Source organism: Amphiura filiformis, chromosome 19, assembly GCF_039555335.1.
Source record: "Amphiura filiformis chromosome 19, Afil_fr2py, whole genome shotgun sequence".
Lineage (NCBI taxonomy): Eukaryota > Metazoa > Echinodermata > Ophiuroidea > Amphilepidida > Amphiuridae > Amphiura > Amphiura filiformis.
This window is the reverse complement of record NC_092646.1, coordinates 23073740-23088199: the sequence shown is the minus strand read 5'-3', so window position 1 is coordinate 23088199 and position 14460 is coordinate 23073740. Positions and strand designations below refer to the sequence as shown.

Genomic DNA, 14460 nt, shown 5'->3' with positions numbered 1-14460 from the left:
GGAAATATATAAACAAACACCCCTTTTTCTCTTTCTGTTCTGTTTGTATATTCCATATTATAACCATTTAAGTTGAAGTATTCGGATGGCGATTCTTTTAAGTGAGTTTCAGATAGGCCAATGATGTTAAATTCGTGATTTAAGGTCTTAATGTTTTCTTTTAATTTTTCAAAATTTTTCTTGATACTTCTAATGTTAACATTCAGTATGGAGAGTTCACTATTGGTATCAATATATTTTTGGCTGAATTCTTCTGGTGTTAAATAATTGCATTCTGGTATTTTGTTCATTTCAATAAATTCGTCATTTTTGTTATTATTTTGAAATCTAATTGGATTAAACATCATTTTATCATATTTGTCTATATTAATATCCGATACGTGGATTGTTTCTCCAGATTCATTCATAAGGTCATTATCGCCATCAGAATCCTCATCATTATCTATATTCTCATCATTGATTTTGGAACATTTATTACATACATATTCATCTATTTTAAGTTACGAAATTTCCTTTCGACTGAGGTTCATACATTTCTTATGCACATAGTTTTTACATATTTTACATGAGAAAATTTGATGTTTCTTTTGCATGTTCTTTTTACAAACGATACATTTTTCTTTACCTGCCATTTACGTCTACACACATACAATCTTATAAAACAAATATAAATAATAAAAAAAACAACAACAGTATATATACTGTATATCTTAATTTTGTACGATCAAATTATAGAGTGCTCAATAGGACGTGATGTACAAACAATTTGGTGAAAACCCTGCATGCAAAATATCCTAGACTTAACGCATCGTGGTTTTTAAGAAGTAAAATGTGGGTAGTGAAGAGCTAAAGCTTATTCAATAATTGAGTATCGATATAATATTGAGTATCGATATAATATTGATCAGCATTGCATACATTCAATCTACACACCAAATAGTTTTATTACACATGATTGCTATTAATTAAGTAGCAAGGACAATTTAGCATTAAGTGAGAACAACTTAAAACATTTCCCTGGTACCTAATTTAGTCAGTTAACAGTTTTAAAGGTAATAATAGTATTATGGTATTTGCTCGATAGTGATTGAATAACATTGCATAAAATTCATCAAGAGAAAGACTCTGATTAATGATTGTACAGAAATTTATCGAATTTTCGTATTGAACAACCTTACAATACTATTATAGTTTAGCCATATTTAACATGCATGTGTATAGGGGCCTACAGCTCGCCATTTTGATATACAATGATTTCAGAATATAATATTGAACACAGTTAATAATTTTATTATTTATATCTGATATATCTTGAATCTTCAAGACAAACATTTGTCAATAATTTTGTAGCATTCAAGTTCACACTTTCACAGTTATCAATAACTTAATTAGTCTGTTTTTTCTCTGCTTTCCCGTGCTGGTCGGTTATAGGATGCATCACCGATTCTACTCTTCCATTGTTTCTTCAAAGTCCCGCTTTTAACCATTTCAGCGCCTTTCCTCCAGATCCTATCGAGATCATCTTGACAGGTTACAGTCACTTTCTTCTCTGGAACTTCTATGTTTGTTTGCACAAGACAAGTAACACGACCGTCCCATGTCCATACTTTTTTAACCCACGGTGCTTTTTGTGAGAGCTGATTTGCCATGTTCAACATGTGCTGGGTAAAGGAAGTCAAATGTTCCTGGATTCCCATTTTCTTACCCTTGAGTTTCCTTCTTTCCTTCATAACCGCTAGGCGGGCGTTATATCTGGTGAATTTGACAATAATTGGTCTGTTTTTCCCTGCCTGTGGCTTGCCAAGACGATGCGTGCGGTCAATATCCACATCTTCGATGTTAACTCCCAGATAATCACTCGCAAATGTTTTGATCACCTCATCAGTATCTTCCGATTTCTCTCCCTTATGTTCTGGTATACCAGTCACTAGAAGGCAGTTACGCCTAGAATATTGCATCTGGTTCTCCAGTGCCATGGATTTGTTTTCAATGTCTAAGAGAAGATCATCCAGTTGCTCTTGCTGGTTAGAGGAAACAGACTCCATTCGTGTGTTGTTGCAACTGAACTCATGTATTTCCCCTTCCAGTTGCTCGATACGTCTGGTATATTGTTCTTCCATTTTCTGGATTTTGTTATCAACATGCTGTGCTCGGCTCATCTGTGATGCTTCCATTTCTTTATACTTCTTTTCCATTTGTTTAACATGTTCTGTGTGTTTCTCATTCATTTCTTCTATACGCTTGCAATGTCTCGCCTCCATTTCTTCAATCCGTGTTGTATGGTGATCTAGAGATTCTTTCATTACTTCTGATAATGTTACCTTCATAAAAGTTTTAAACTCCTCGTTGTTGATCAGATCTTTGAGTTCATTTGCCATGCTGATCGTAATAATTGTAATTCACAAGTCAGTCGCTTCGGTTGGTGTAAGGGCATCATACGCCTATAGATGAAATTACATACGGTTCACATGCGTGGCCGGAGCGTGCAATACACACGTCCACACTCGACGAAATCTATATTTTCTTGTTAGTCTGCAAAAAGTTGACTTGTAATCATAATTCTAAGCAGGGAAAGAAATATGTACACAAAATATCAGAAAAGACTGGATTAGGCCGATGTATTTAGGGGCTGTGCAATAATTATTTTCCCCCCCGGGGGGGTAAAATTTCCGAACGGCCCGCCAAAAATCGCTGGCCCCCCCCTCTCGGCCTGCCAAAAATCTTTGCCCCCCCCCCTTACACATGCCAAATTTTTGGGATCCCAATTTTCAAACCTTAAATGGTCTAGATATATGTTGCAAGCGCAGCGAGCAGGAAAATTTGCATATTAAAGCGTTTCTGTACTGTTTTCCTAAGCCTTTTTAGAGCGATTTATTTAAAAGGCGCCCCATGAATGTGTGCCAAAAATCGCTTGCCCCCCCCTCTCGGCTGGCCAAAAATAGCTTGCCCCCCCTTTTGGCTCGCCAAAATTTCTTGCCCCCCCCAATTTTACCCTCCCCAGGGCTCATAATTATTGCACAGCCCCTTAGAAAGACATGTAAAATATCTGTCAGTGATATGCAAACAAGACTAGTTTCCATCCTGCGCGAAATTCAATGAATTAGATTTCTCAGTGTTCGATAGTTTTTTGATGTATGATTCTTGCACAGCTATCATGAGTAAAGCACATTTGTCACGTGTGAGTATAGAGTAAAATATGGGGAAAAGACCGAAATATGTGTAAGCTTATCAAAAAATGTTTTATATCTAGAGCCTACCTATACCTGGTTGGCTACCACCATACGTACATATACTGTACGTTCTGCATGCATGGTTGCAAAATTCAGCACTCCATGCCTGGCTGAGCTATTATCAGTCTTGCATGGTACATGAGACAGCTAAGGACTGCCTTTTGAGGAGAGCGAGGGCAATTGCTCTCTACTGCTCTCCTTAAATCTGATATAGGAGAGCAATTTTTAGCTCTCCTTAAATTAGTTGAACATAAATTCTCTTAACAATTAATCCATTTTAATGACGTAAATGCTCTTATTTAAAACAGCTCTCCTGAAAGGCTCCAGAAGAGTTATTTAATGCTCTCCTGCCAATTCCAAAACTAAGACAGTGTTGTGTGTCGGTCTCCATAGCAACACGTAACACAGCACAGACTAATCTTCAGCATGTTCACTGTGTATAATACGGGCTGTGCAATAATTATGAGCGAGGGGGGCAACATGGTCATGCCATGGGCAAGAAATCCTAAAAATTTGGCATGTGCAATTCAAGGGGGGGAGATTTGTTGGCTGGCGGGGGAGATTTGTGGCAGGCCTAGAAGGGAAGTAAGTGATTTTTGCTGGGCGTTCAGAAATTTTACCCCTGGGGCTCATAATTATATTGCACGGCCCCTAAGGCTTAAGTAGAATTCTGTAGAAATCCGAGAAAACAGACTGTTGAATTGTCACTGCCAAAGCGTACCTTGCCTTGTACACAATATGCAACATTAGCACACAGCCAATTGTGTTTGCCTGTATTCACACACTATAATATAGAGTGATCTTTATATTCACCTCGAAGGTCAAAGTTTCATTTTGATTACATAACAAGTGTTTATCTTGGCTCAACCCATTGTTTGATATGGTAATTTTATTTGGACAGGGTGCATTGTGGGATGTGTTCAGTCATGCATATATAAGCGCCCTCTATACCCCCTGTGCACTCTTTATCTGGAATGGCCCATTATATAAATTGTATACACATATCTAAAATACTTAAAGGCCCATTCAGTGATTTGCTCGGTGATTTGCTCATTCGGACGATTGTAAAAATCATCAAAATTCAGATTTTGGTACCTTTGTCATTGTCATAAATGTGTTAACATCATTATAGCCTGCTAGTGGTTCAGCTGAAAGCTGTGTATTTAAGACAAAAATAAAGAATTTATACATGAATCTGTAATTTACATAACTAGAGTTAATACCCGTATGCGTAAATGATTATTAAGCTCAATATGCCCGTATGCATAACAGCAACATAGCCGGAGCCCACATGACCTTTGACCTCTGATGACCTTTGACCTCGGATGACATAAATTAATTAATTTTGATGACCATTTGTTTGTTTATTTATTTATTTATTTATTTATTTATTTATTTGGATGACTTTTGACCGCAGATGACATCACTTATTTACCGATAATTAATTAAATCAATTAATTTATATAGTTACTTGTGTCTTCATTTAATGGGTTAATATAAAACCCACAGTGGAAGACATTGGTTTTATAGCAAGAGTTGTTATATTCTGCAAGGCCTATACATGTATCAGCATGATCAGAGCATATATCATCAGAGCTATTTATAGATTAACAGAGAGGGCATTCAGGGTGCCATGCCATGGTTACTGTGGATTTTGGATAAAACAAAAAAGAAATCAAATTTTTGCCGATTTTGAGCCCAATTTTTTACTGATCTCAACCAAATGTGACTTCTGCATTCCCCTCACATCAAGGATTCCACCCACCGAGTTACAGCCCAATCGGACCAAGTTTAAAATTTGACCTTTGACCTTCGACCTCCGATTTCGACCGAAGGTAGCTTATGACACTCACCGTATTTTTCTCCATCCCCTGTGCGAATTTGGCGAGGCTCGGATCAAAACTGACGGAGCCGTTTGCATAAAATTTGACCTTTGACCTTCGACCTCGACCGAAGGTAGCTTAGGACACTCCCCATATTTTGCTCGATCTCCCATATTAATTACAGCCCAATCGGACCAAGTTTAAAATTTGACCTTTGACCTTCGACCTCCAATTTCGACCGAAGGTAGCGTAGGACACTCCCCATATTTTCCTTGATCTCCCATATAGCCCAATCGGACCATGTTTAAAATTTGACCTTTGACCTTCGACCGCCGATTTCGAACGAAAGTAGCTTTGGACACTCCCCATATTTTCCTTGATCTCCCGTATAAATTACAGCCCAATCGGACCAAGTTTAAAATTTGACCTTTGACCTTCGACCTCCGATTGCGACCGAAGGTAGCTTACGACACTCCCCATATTTTTCTGCATCCCCCGTGCGAATTTGGCGAGGCTCGGATAAAAACTGACAGCCTTTGGCACACACACACGCACCCCCACACCCCTACACGCACCCCACATTAGGCAAATTATAGTAAGATGACAGTTATATAAATTAGCTACATGTATTTGAATGGGGCTTTGCCAATACTGCTGTTTTCTTTGTTTTTTGCCAATTTTTTTTGACAAATATTTCGAAAATACCAAATGACAATTTGAATGACTTATCCTTCACTTTTAACAATTTATGAATAATTTTAATATTTTTACACTTTCGCTAGGATCACTGAATGAGTCTTTTACGCCACTAGCAACACCCTCAATTATTCTTGAATTTGTACTTTTTACATGATTGTATATGTAACTAGATTTCGCGGTTCTCGGGTCGGGCGCTTCTCGTGATAGGCCTATTTCTAATTACCCGAACCCGTTACCCCTACTTCGGTAGTTCGGTAGGCCTACCCATAATCTGGAAACCCATCATTTGCCCCTGCCCTGCTACCACATTTAGAGTAACCGAAATTAGTATCTGGACGTGGATATAGGCTGTTACTAAAGTAATGAAATCAATCGCGAGAAACGTGAACGCAAAAACATTCATAGGCCTTAACACAACGGATAATTTTTATGTTAACAATTCTGGAGGATTCCGGAAATAGTCATGTTCTGCTGAAATAGGCCTATATACACGTGTTTGGTGTGTGCACGTGTTCGGTATTGAAATATGTGTTGAAAATAAGGCCTATAATTATTGGTCCGATGAGATGCACCTGTTAGTCACACTGTAATGCTTTTCCGATGCATGCACTGTACCTCGCACACTCCCATTGATACTCGCGATAGCGCACCGCTGAAAGCACGCGATAGTGCACCAGCGTGAGCGTGGAACGCGATAGAGCGCTGGACGGACGGACACGCCGTTATTAGTATTAAGATGCCCAATGGTGTACTAAAATACCATGTGAAAGACTATGACTGAAGTGCTTTAATTACTAATTAACAGTAAAATTTAAGTTTTATATTAAATCCGAAGATTCTGAGTTCAACGATTTGGGCCGTCATTTCACAAATTAACAGCTTTTTAAACTTCAATTTAGTGCAAAAATGGTCCACCAAATGGGTTCAGTTAGGTCTTCATTTTCCAAAAGTTTCTACCCTCAGACACCCCCTGCATCGCAGAAGCGCGACGCGATGACCACTTCGCGGCCATTTTTCCCATTCAATTTTCATTTTCAATTTTAGCCCCGGTAGTTTACCGTTCTGGATCCACCTGATCAACAATCTAATACTGCGTTGGAATGATATAGCAATTTTAAAGTTAAGTGTTGGTGAGGAAATTTTTTTAGTGATAGTGGGGAAAGGTTTTTTTGCTCATGTAGTGGGGGAAGTGTTTTTTTGCTCATGTAGTGGGGGAAGTTTTTTTGCTCATGTAGTGGGGGAAGTTTTTTTGCTCATGTAGTGGGGGAAGTTTTTTTGCTCATGTAGTGGGGAAGTTTTTTTTTGCTCATGTAGTGGGGAAGTTTTTTTGCTCATGTAGTGGGGGAAGTTTTTTTTTGCTCATGTAGTGGGGGGAGGTTTTTTTTTGCTCATGTAGTGGGGGAAGTTTTTTTTGCTCATGTAGTGGGGAAGTTTTTTTGCTCATGTAGTGGGGAAGTTTTTTTTTGCTCATGTAGTGGGGGAGTTTTTTTTGCTCATGTAGTGGGGGAAGTCCACCTCCTGGAAGTCAAAATGGTGCGTCCCTTATTGGAAATTGCATTCACAGTATACAAATATTGCATATTTTGATTTTTATAGCACTTTGATCTGGTCTGGGTATATAGAATTACAGATTTGCCATAGGCAGTCTCTAGCTTATTATACTGTATAAGTGGTAATTTTCGCGAGGGTTTTATTTTCGCCGATTTCGCGAATGGAGTGCCATCCTCGAAATTAACACCTCGCGAATATATGTATAATGTATTGCAAGTATAGGGCAAGACTAGGCAATCGCGAAAATAACAATCCCAAAAATGTCTCTCTCACTCCAATTCGCGAAAATTACCACTTATACAGTATTCATTGGAGATAGATGGCAAGTCTGTAGCCAGGGGGCGTGTGACACACACTGTGACCCCAAATCGGCAAAAAGGTCCACTTTTCAGCGACAGAATGTTAAAAATAATATACCACACTGACAAGAAGGTCTAAATTATAAGAAAAATTAATAAGGGGACCACCCTTTTCATGTTCAACTGATCAAAATTGTCCAAATACTGAGCCTTTTTTAGGTGGGGGTTAAGCCAGTTTTTGGTTAAAATGCATTAATTTTGAAAATGTTTGAAAAAATTTCAGAACATTAAAATGTTTCTTATGCAAAAAATCATCAAATTTTGACAGATTTTGGGTGATATTTTAGGAACAAACAAGGGAAGAGGCTTACACATCATACACTGGAACATAGAAACATTCAAACATTACAAGCTTGTGCATGAGTTACCTCCAGAAAAAAACACATTTAAAATAATCATCCCGACTGATCAACCCTATTTGAAAAGTCCGTCCATTGGATGTCTGACCAACAGAATTGCACACATTGTTGAGCTCTTTCAATTGAGCAAAATGCCTTGACAATCACAAACCCAAAGCCCAAATGGTCTGGGCATGAATGATTCAATGGGGAGGGGCTGATATGAGCCTGATTGAGGGGAACCAGCCATTTCGGCAATTTTCAATCCCGGTTTTCCAGAAGTTTTTAAATTTTCACTTCAATGGGGGGGGGGGCACAAGGTCCACATTTTCTCTTCACAAAGCAACAGGCATCAAAGCCTAAGTGATTTGTGTAAAAATTGACTAGCTTTACATACTTGTCCATGCTACAATATTAGAAAAAATTGTTCGAACACTTTAAAGGCCTTATTGGAAATGGTCCCCCTTCTACCCCCGTACAATGTTGGCATGCCGAATATGCTCATCTTCACCATATCTTCTCCCAACATTGATTGGTGGGGAAAGGGGAGGGGATATGCTTAAGTAAGCAATTGAATTTATACAATAATATTGTAAATTTGTTCACGAATGGGAAATGAGCCGTCGTGGCCATTTTACCAATTTTCCGCGTTTTCAAACTCAAATTTTGCACAATAATAGTGTCAAAATGGTCCACCAAATGGCTTCAATTAGGTCTTCATTTTGCAAAAGTTTCTCACTTCTGAGGGGGGCACATCCCCCCTCAGACACCCCCCTGCGTCGCCCAAGCGTGACGCGATGACCGCTTCGCGACCATGGTTCGTCGCCCTCTATCTCATGTATTTTGCGCCCCCGTATTTTTTTGTTCTCTGGATCCATGCTGTACATGGATAAAGAAACAATTTTATATGGTATGAAACACATGCAACTTTTAATTTTTGATTTTTTAAAAAAAAGAATTTTTACTCTTTTTTTTTTGCAAATTAGGAAATACGATTAATTTGAATATAAATATACCATGTATACTATTTTATCCATTCACATTTGGCAGATGATGAACACTCAAGTCAAAATGCCTATTCACGCTCAAAACTGCCTAGTCATCAGTGGCATCGCGCCATTGGCATTCCGCCTACATTCTGTAACACAATGCTTTGTATATTAAATTTATGGTTTACGGAATCTGGTGGGAAAATGATTCATTAATCATTAATGAATAGATGAATATGATGAATAATCTAAGTAAGTCAGGTGTGACATATCCCATTGGTGATAAAACCAGGTACATGTGTATACATTATGTATTATCAATATCAATTATGTATAATTCCAATCCATTCGATATCTAGTACCAAGTTCAATAAATAATAGTTCCTTTTGTCAAGTTGAAGTGATTCGCTATTGTGGAAAATTTTCTGGAAGAATTTGTTTTTTCTTCAAAGATGGCTCTAGGCCTATTCAGAATAAATTCCTTTCAAAACTGGAAAGTACTAACTTTATATCATATATTATGCAAAATTTTCACATGTAATTACTCTGCACTGATTTGACAATAAATATTGAAAATAAGTAATTTGAGGGGGGGCTATGTTTATACACTGCAAATAATGTTGGTCAAAAAAATGACCAACAGTTTGGTCTATGTACAACACATGAAACAGTTGGTCAAAATTTGACCAACAAGAGTTGTACAAAAATTATGACCAACAGTTGGTTTACAAAAACTTGCTCAAATATTGGGCAAAGTATTTACCCAACACAGTTGGGCAATTTGTTTTACCAATTATTGTTTAAAATTTGAACAAACTGTTGGGCATTTTTACACGGTTTTGGTTATATGTTGGTTTATTTTTGCATAACTGTTAAGCAAAATATTTGACCAACATAGTTGGGTAAATATTTTTCACTAATTGTTGGGCAATATTTAATAAAACTGTTGGGCAAATAGTTGATTGTACCAATTGTTGGACAAAATTTGATTAAACTGTTGGGCATTTTACACATTATTGGTTCATATGTTGGTTTATTTTTTGCTTAATTATTAAGCAAAATATTTGCCAAATTAGTTGGGCAAATATTTTTCAATTGTGAGGTGAGTTTTCTCTAAATTAATTATAAATACATACAATATTACACGCTGTTACTTGCCTCATTTCATTCTGACCACTGTGTATGAAAAAATACTGAGAAATTTAGTGAAGTTATTTTCAAATACTTGATTGATTAATAAAAACCTGATACGTAAGCTTATTAACTGCTCAGTACAGACTGCCATCATGCATGCATGGCTATGCGTGCATATCACGAGTGTCTGACTCGTACATGTCGTAAAACAACTTCACTAAATTTCTCAGTATTTTTTCATACACAGTGGTCAGAATGAAATGAGGCAAGTAACACCGTGTAATAATGTATGTAATGTATGTATGTAAAAGAGAAAGAGTAAAATTACACATAATTGAGGGATCATTCTTAGATAGTCGGCCCTATTAAATTAAAAATCCTGTTCATTTAGTGTACCAATACAAAGTTAATAACATAGTCAAAAAATAATCAATAATAGTGTAAAAATGGTTCACAATTTTGCTTCAATTGGGTATTGCTTTAAAAAAAATGTTTGCAACTTCTCAGAGGACATGTGCCGAAGTCCAAACTTGGGGAATCCTCAAGTCTAAAAGACAAAATAATGAATACATTTTCATGTGGGCATTGCTAAAATCGATTTTATACACTCCTAGATAGTGAGAACCAATCAGAGCACACGTTAGTAAATTACTAGCCGTCCATTTTAATGACAATCTTGTTATAAAAATAGCGAAAATCACAGGATTTTTTTCTTGTGTATGAAATAGGTTAATAAATGCGTAAATTGTGTATCACTTGTTGCTCGAGAAATTGTACAAAATAATGCACTTGTACTTAGATGCCGGGGGTACTCAAGTTTGGTTTTGGTAGGGACGTGCGCTGAGAATTTGAAAGTGGACCCATAAATATACCAATTTTTCATGAAATTTGGACCCATTGATATACCAAAAGTCAAAATTTTCGGCCGAATTTAACCCAAATTGTCCTAGTTTTTACAAATTTTCCCAAAATTTTGGGAAAATTTTGAAAATTTTAACTAAATTAACGAAAAAAATTGGGCTATTTTACGAAAAAAATTGAGAAAATTTTGAAAAAGGACCCATTCATATACCAAAATAGGCTTTGAAAAAGGGGTCATTGATATACCAAGAGGCTGAAAATGCTACCCATATTTGCGGCACGTCCCCGTATGGTCATTTGTACTGAGAACCCCCCCCGGGCTTAGATGTTGATGCATCTAATGCACGGACCCCGAAGGGGACGCATCAACATCTCAGTAAGCGTGCATTATTTTGTACAAATTCACTCCCAACAAGTGATACGCCTATAAATGACTACAATAAAAAAATGCCTATATCCCCGTCCTAGTGTGACATCAAAATTCATTGTTTCCAGTTCAACTGGTTCACCCCATTTGTGTTTGGGACCATGATCTCAATGATCATATCACAATGTCAATGAGTTGCTTGGTGTTCAAACCCCGGGGGGGCACTCACATGTTAAGGTGGTACGGGTATGTGCGGCCGTCAAGGGTCCCTTTTTCAGGCTCTCCGGCAGTTCCTTAAGCCCCACATTTGAATCTGCTCCAGTTCTTTGAGCCTCAAACTCTGACAATTGTAGCTCTTTAAGCTCAAATTTGGAAAAATTTAAAATTTTTAGCTCAACAGCCTATAATTTGGCCCAAATTTCAGTTCTTCAAGCCCTATTTTGCCCGAAAATCAGTTCTTAGTTCCCAAAGTTAGGCGCCAGCACACCCCTACCAAAATTTAAGTTGAGTGCCCCCCCGGGGTTCAAACCAAGCGTGAACCATTAACAAAGGTATGTAACAAACGTATGACATATTTATTCACAATGACTGCAAATTAATATCCATGATACGCTAAATACACTTTTTCTGGTAATTTCTGGTTTGATCTAGATGCAGATGTACGTAAAAGATATGTGGTTGTACTTCATGCAGACAATCACATGACTTGTCCTGTTTACATACAGGTAAAAGGACATGTGTATATAAGATACATTCTTTAAATTCTGTATCAAGTTTAATATGACCGCATTTGTTGAATTGAATAATGCAATTGTGGGAACTTGAAATTTGAAGGATACAGGAAGTTATTTATCTATAGAAAACAAACACAAAGCTCAGTCATGTATTGGCCATTCACATGATGTATGGCATTTAATTTATTTGTATTTTTGGCTCATAAGAAAATGAAAACCCACACTAGCCCTACTACGCGTCTTGCCATCCCATGGAATCACCGGGTGGTTGGTGGTGGGGCTTTCAGCATTGCTGGTCCCAAACTTTGGAACAACTTGCCATCATCCATACGGTCATGTCCCACTGTCAGCAGTTTCAAGAGCCATCTAAAGACTCATTTGTTCACCTCATAAGATTTTTGTTGTTGTTTTCTTCTTTTCTTTTTGTGTAAAGTGCTATGTTCATATTCCTTGAATTTGTAATAGCGCTATATAAGTGCTGGTATTATTATTATTATTATTATTATTACCAGAGGGCCTTTTGAACTTGGCAATCCCTAAAATACATGAATTATGCTACCCCGAGAACTGCTAAACCTCATGTGATTGCTTCCCCGAGTGGAGTGGTCACTGGGTTTTTAATGGTTCTCGGAGTATAGCATGTTTAAAAGGCCCTATAGTACTCTCTAAATATAAGAAAATAGTGAATAAAATCACCCTTTTTGAGTGATTTTATTCACTCTTTAAGAGTGAATTTGCTCACTCTTTTTAGAGAGTGAATTTCACTCTAAAAGAGTGGTCACCTATATATATATATATATGGCTCCAAGGAGGAGTGAAAAAAACACTCTTTTTGAACTGTTTTTCACTCTTTTACATTTGGAGAGTTCATTTGATTTTTCAATAAATCAGTAAACTTGGTGAAATGAGCTAGTTTTTCCACAATTTTCTATATTCTTTTCTTTCCTGGCCTGGCAGGAACCCTGCATACATTGCCCAGATCATGATGCTAGTAGCCCAGATGATCACATACCTATCCACTATGAGTATACAGACGAGAATAGCGCCACCTGTACCTGTCCGCTATGTCGTGTCCCTATGTACATGGATGGACCCTGCGTGTGCACACCAACTGGTGGAGAAGTCTCGTAAGTTTCCAAGTTTAGAACATGGGGGGAGAGTGGGCACTCAACTTAAAAGATGGAGTAAAATTCTATTTTTTGTCCCAAATATTTTGGGTTTAGAAGCAAGATCCATTTGTTTGTTTTTGTTTGGTAGGATTGTGTTTCTTTACTATAAATCATGATTGGTGTTGCCTGCAGATAAGAATTCAATTTTCAATTAATTACTAATAAGTTACATGATTATTGGACTGGAAGTGTGCACTTTTAACCATTATTTGCATTAAAATGGAACTTTTATCTATGATTTATTTCAAACAATGGGCTATTCCAGAAATTAAAGGCACTCCCCCTAAAGAAGACATGGGATTCCCAAAAATTTTCACCCATTTTTGCTCTGGGAATTCCCCAAAAAAATAGTTATTATTCTCGATACCCTAAAGAAGACATGGGAATTCCCAGAAAAAAACCCTTTTTAGGCTTGGGAATTCCCAAAATTTGCCTGTCTTCTTTAGGCACACACCGAATTCCCAATTTTTGAAGCATTTGTTTCTGGGAGGGAATTCCCCCAAAAAAAAAAAAAAAAGGGCAGCATATTGATGAAACCCTAAAGAAGACATGGGAATTCCCAAGAAAAGTAGCCCTTTTTAGGCTTGGGAATTCCCAAAATTTGTGGCAAAAATTTGCACGTCTTCTTTAGGGTCACTGGGAATTCCCAATATTTTTAAGCATTTTTTTATCAAACTGGGAATTCCTAATTTTTTTGGATAAAATTTTGTTCTGGGAATTCCCAAAAATTTATGGTACAAATTCACATGTCTTCTTTAGGGGGGGGGGGGGTGCCATTAATTTCTGGAATAGCCCAATTTAACACTTTTAAGGGGGTACTACACCCCTGGCCAATTTTGTGCCTATTTTTGCATTTTTCTCAAAAATTATAGCGCATTGGGGACAAGATATACATGTATATATATTATAGTGGCAAGGACTACAACTACTGTACTGAAAATTCAGCAACTCAAAGCAAGTAGTTATTGATTTATTTATCAAATATTGGTTTTCCCTCATTTTTGACTGTAACTCCACAACTATTGTCTGTGCTGAAATAAAATATCCAGTGCAGTAGTTGTAGTCCTTGCCCCTATAATATACATATCTTACTTGTCCCCAATGCGCTATAATTTTGAGAAAATGCAAAAATAGGCATAAAATTTAGCAGGTGTAGTACCCCTTAATGTTATAATATTATTTTACTTCTAGTTTGTGCATTTCATC

General features: G+C 37.2%; 1 protein-coding gene across 1 annotated transcript in view; it reads left to right on the top strand.

Annotated features, from left to right (window-relative positions):
• The window catches only part of LOC140141062 (uncharacterized), a 40821-nt gene that overhangs the window by 9454 nt on the left and 16907 nt on the right, over positions 1–14460 (top strand). Inside the window, exon 3 of the mRNA XM_072162836.1 lies at positions 13043–13212. Within this exon, the coding sequence (XP_072018937.1) occupies positions 13043–13212 (170 nt within the window). The remainder of the gene's footprint in view (positions 1–13042; positions 13213–14460) is intronic.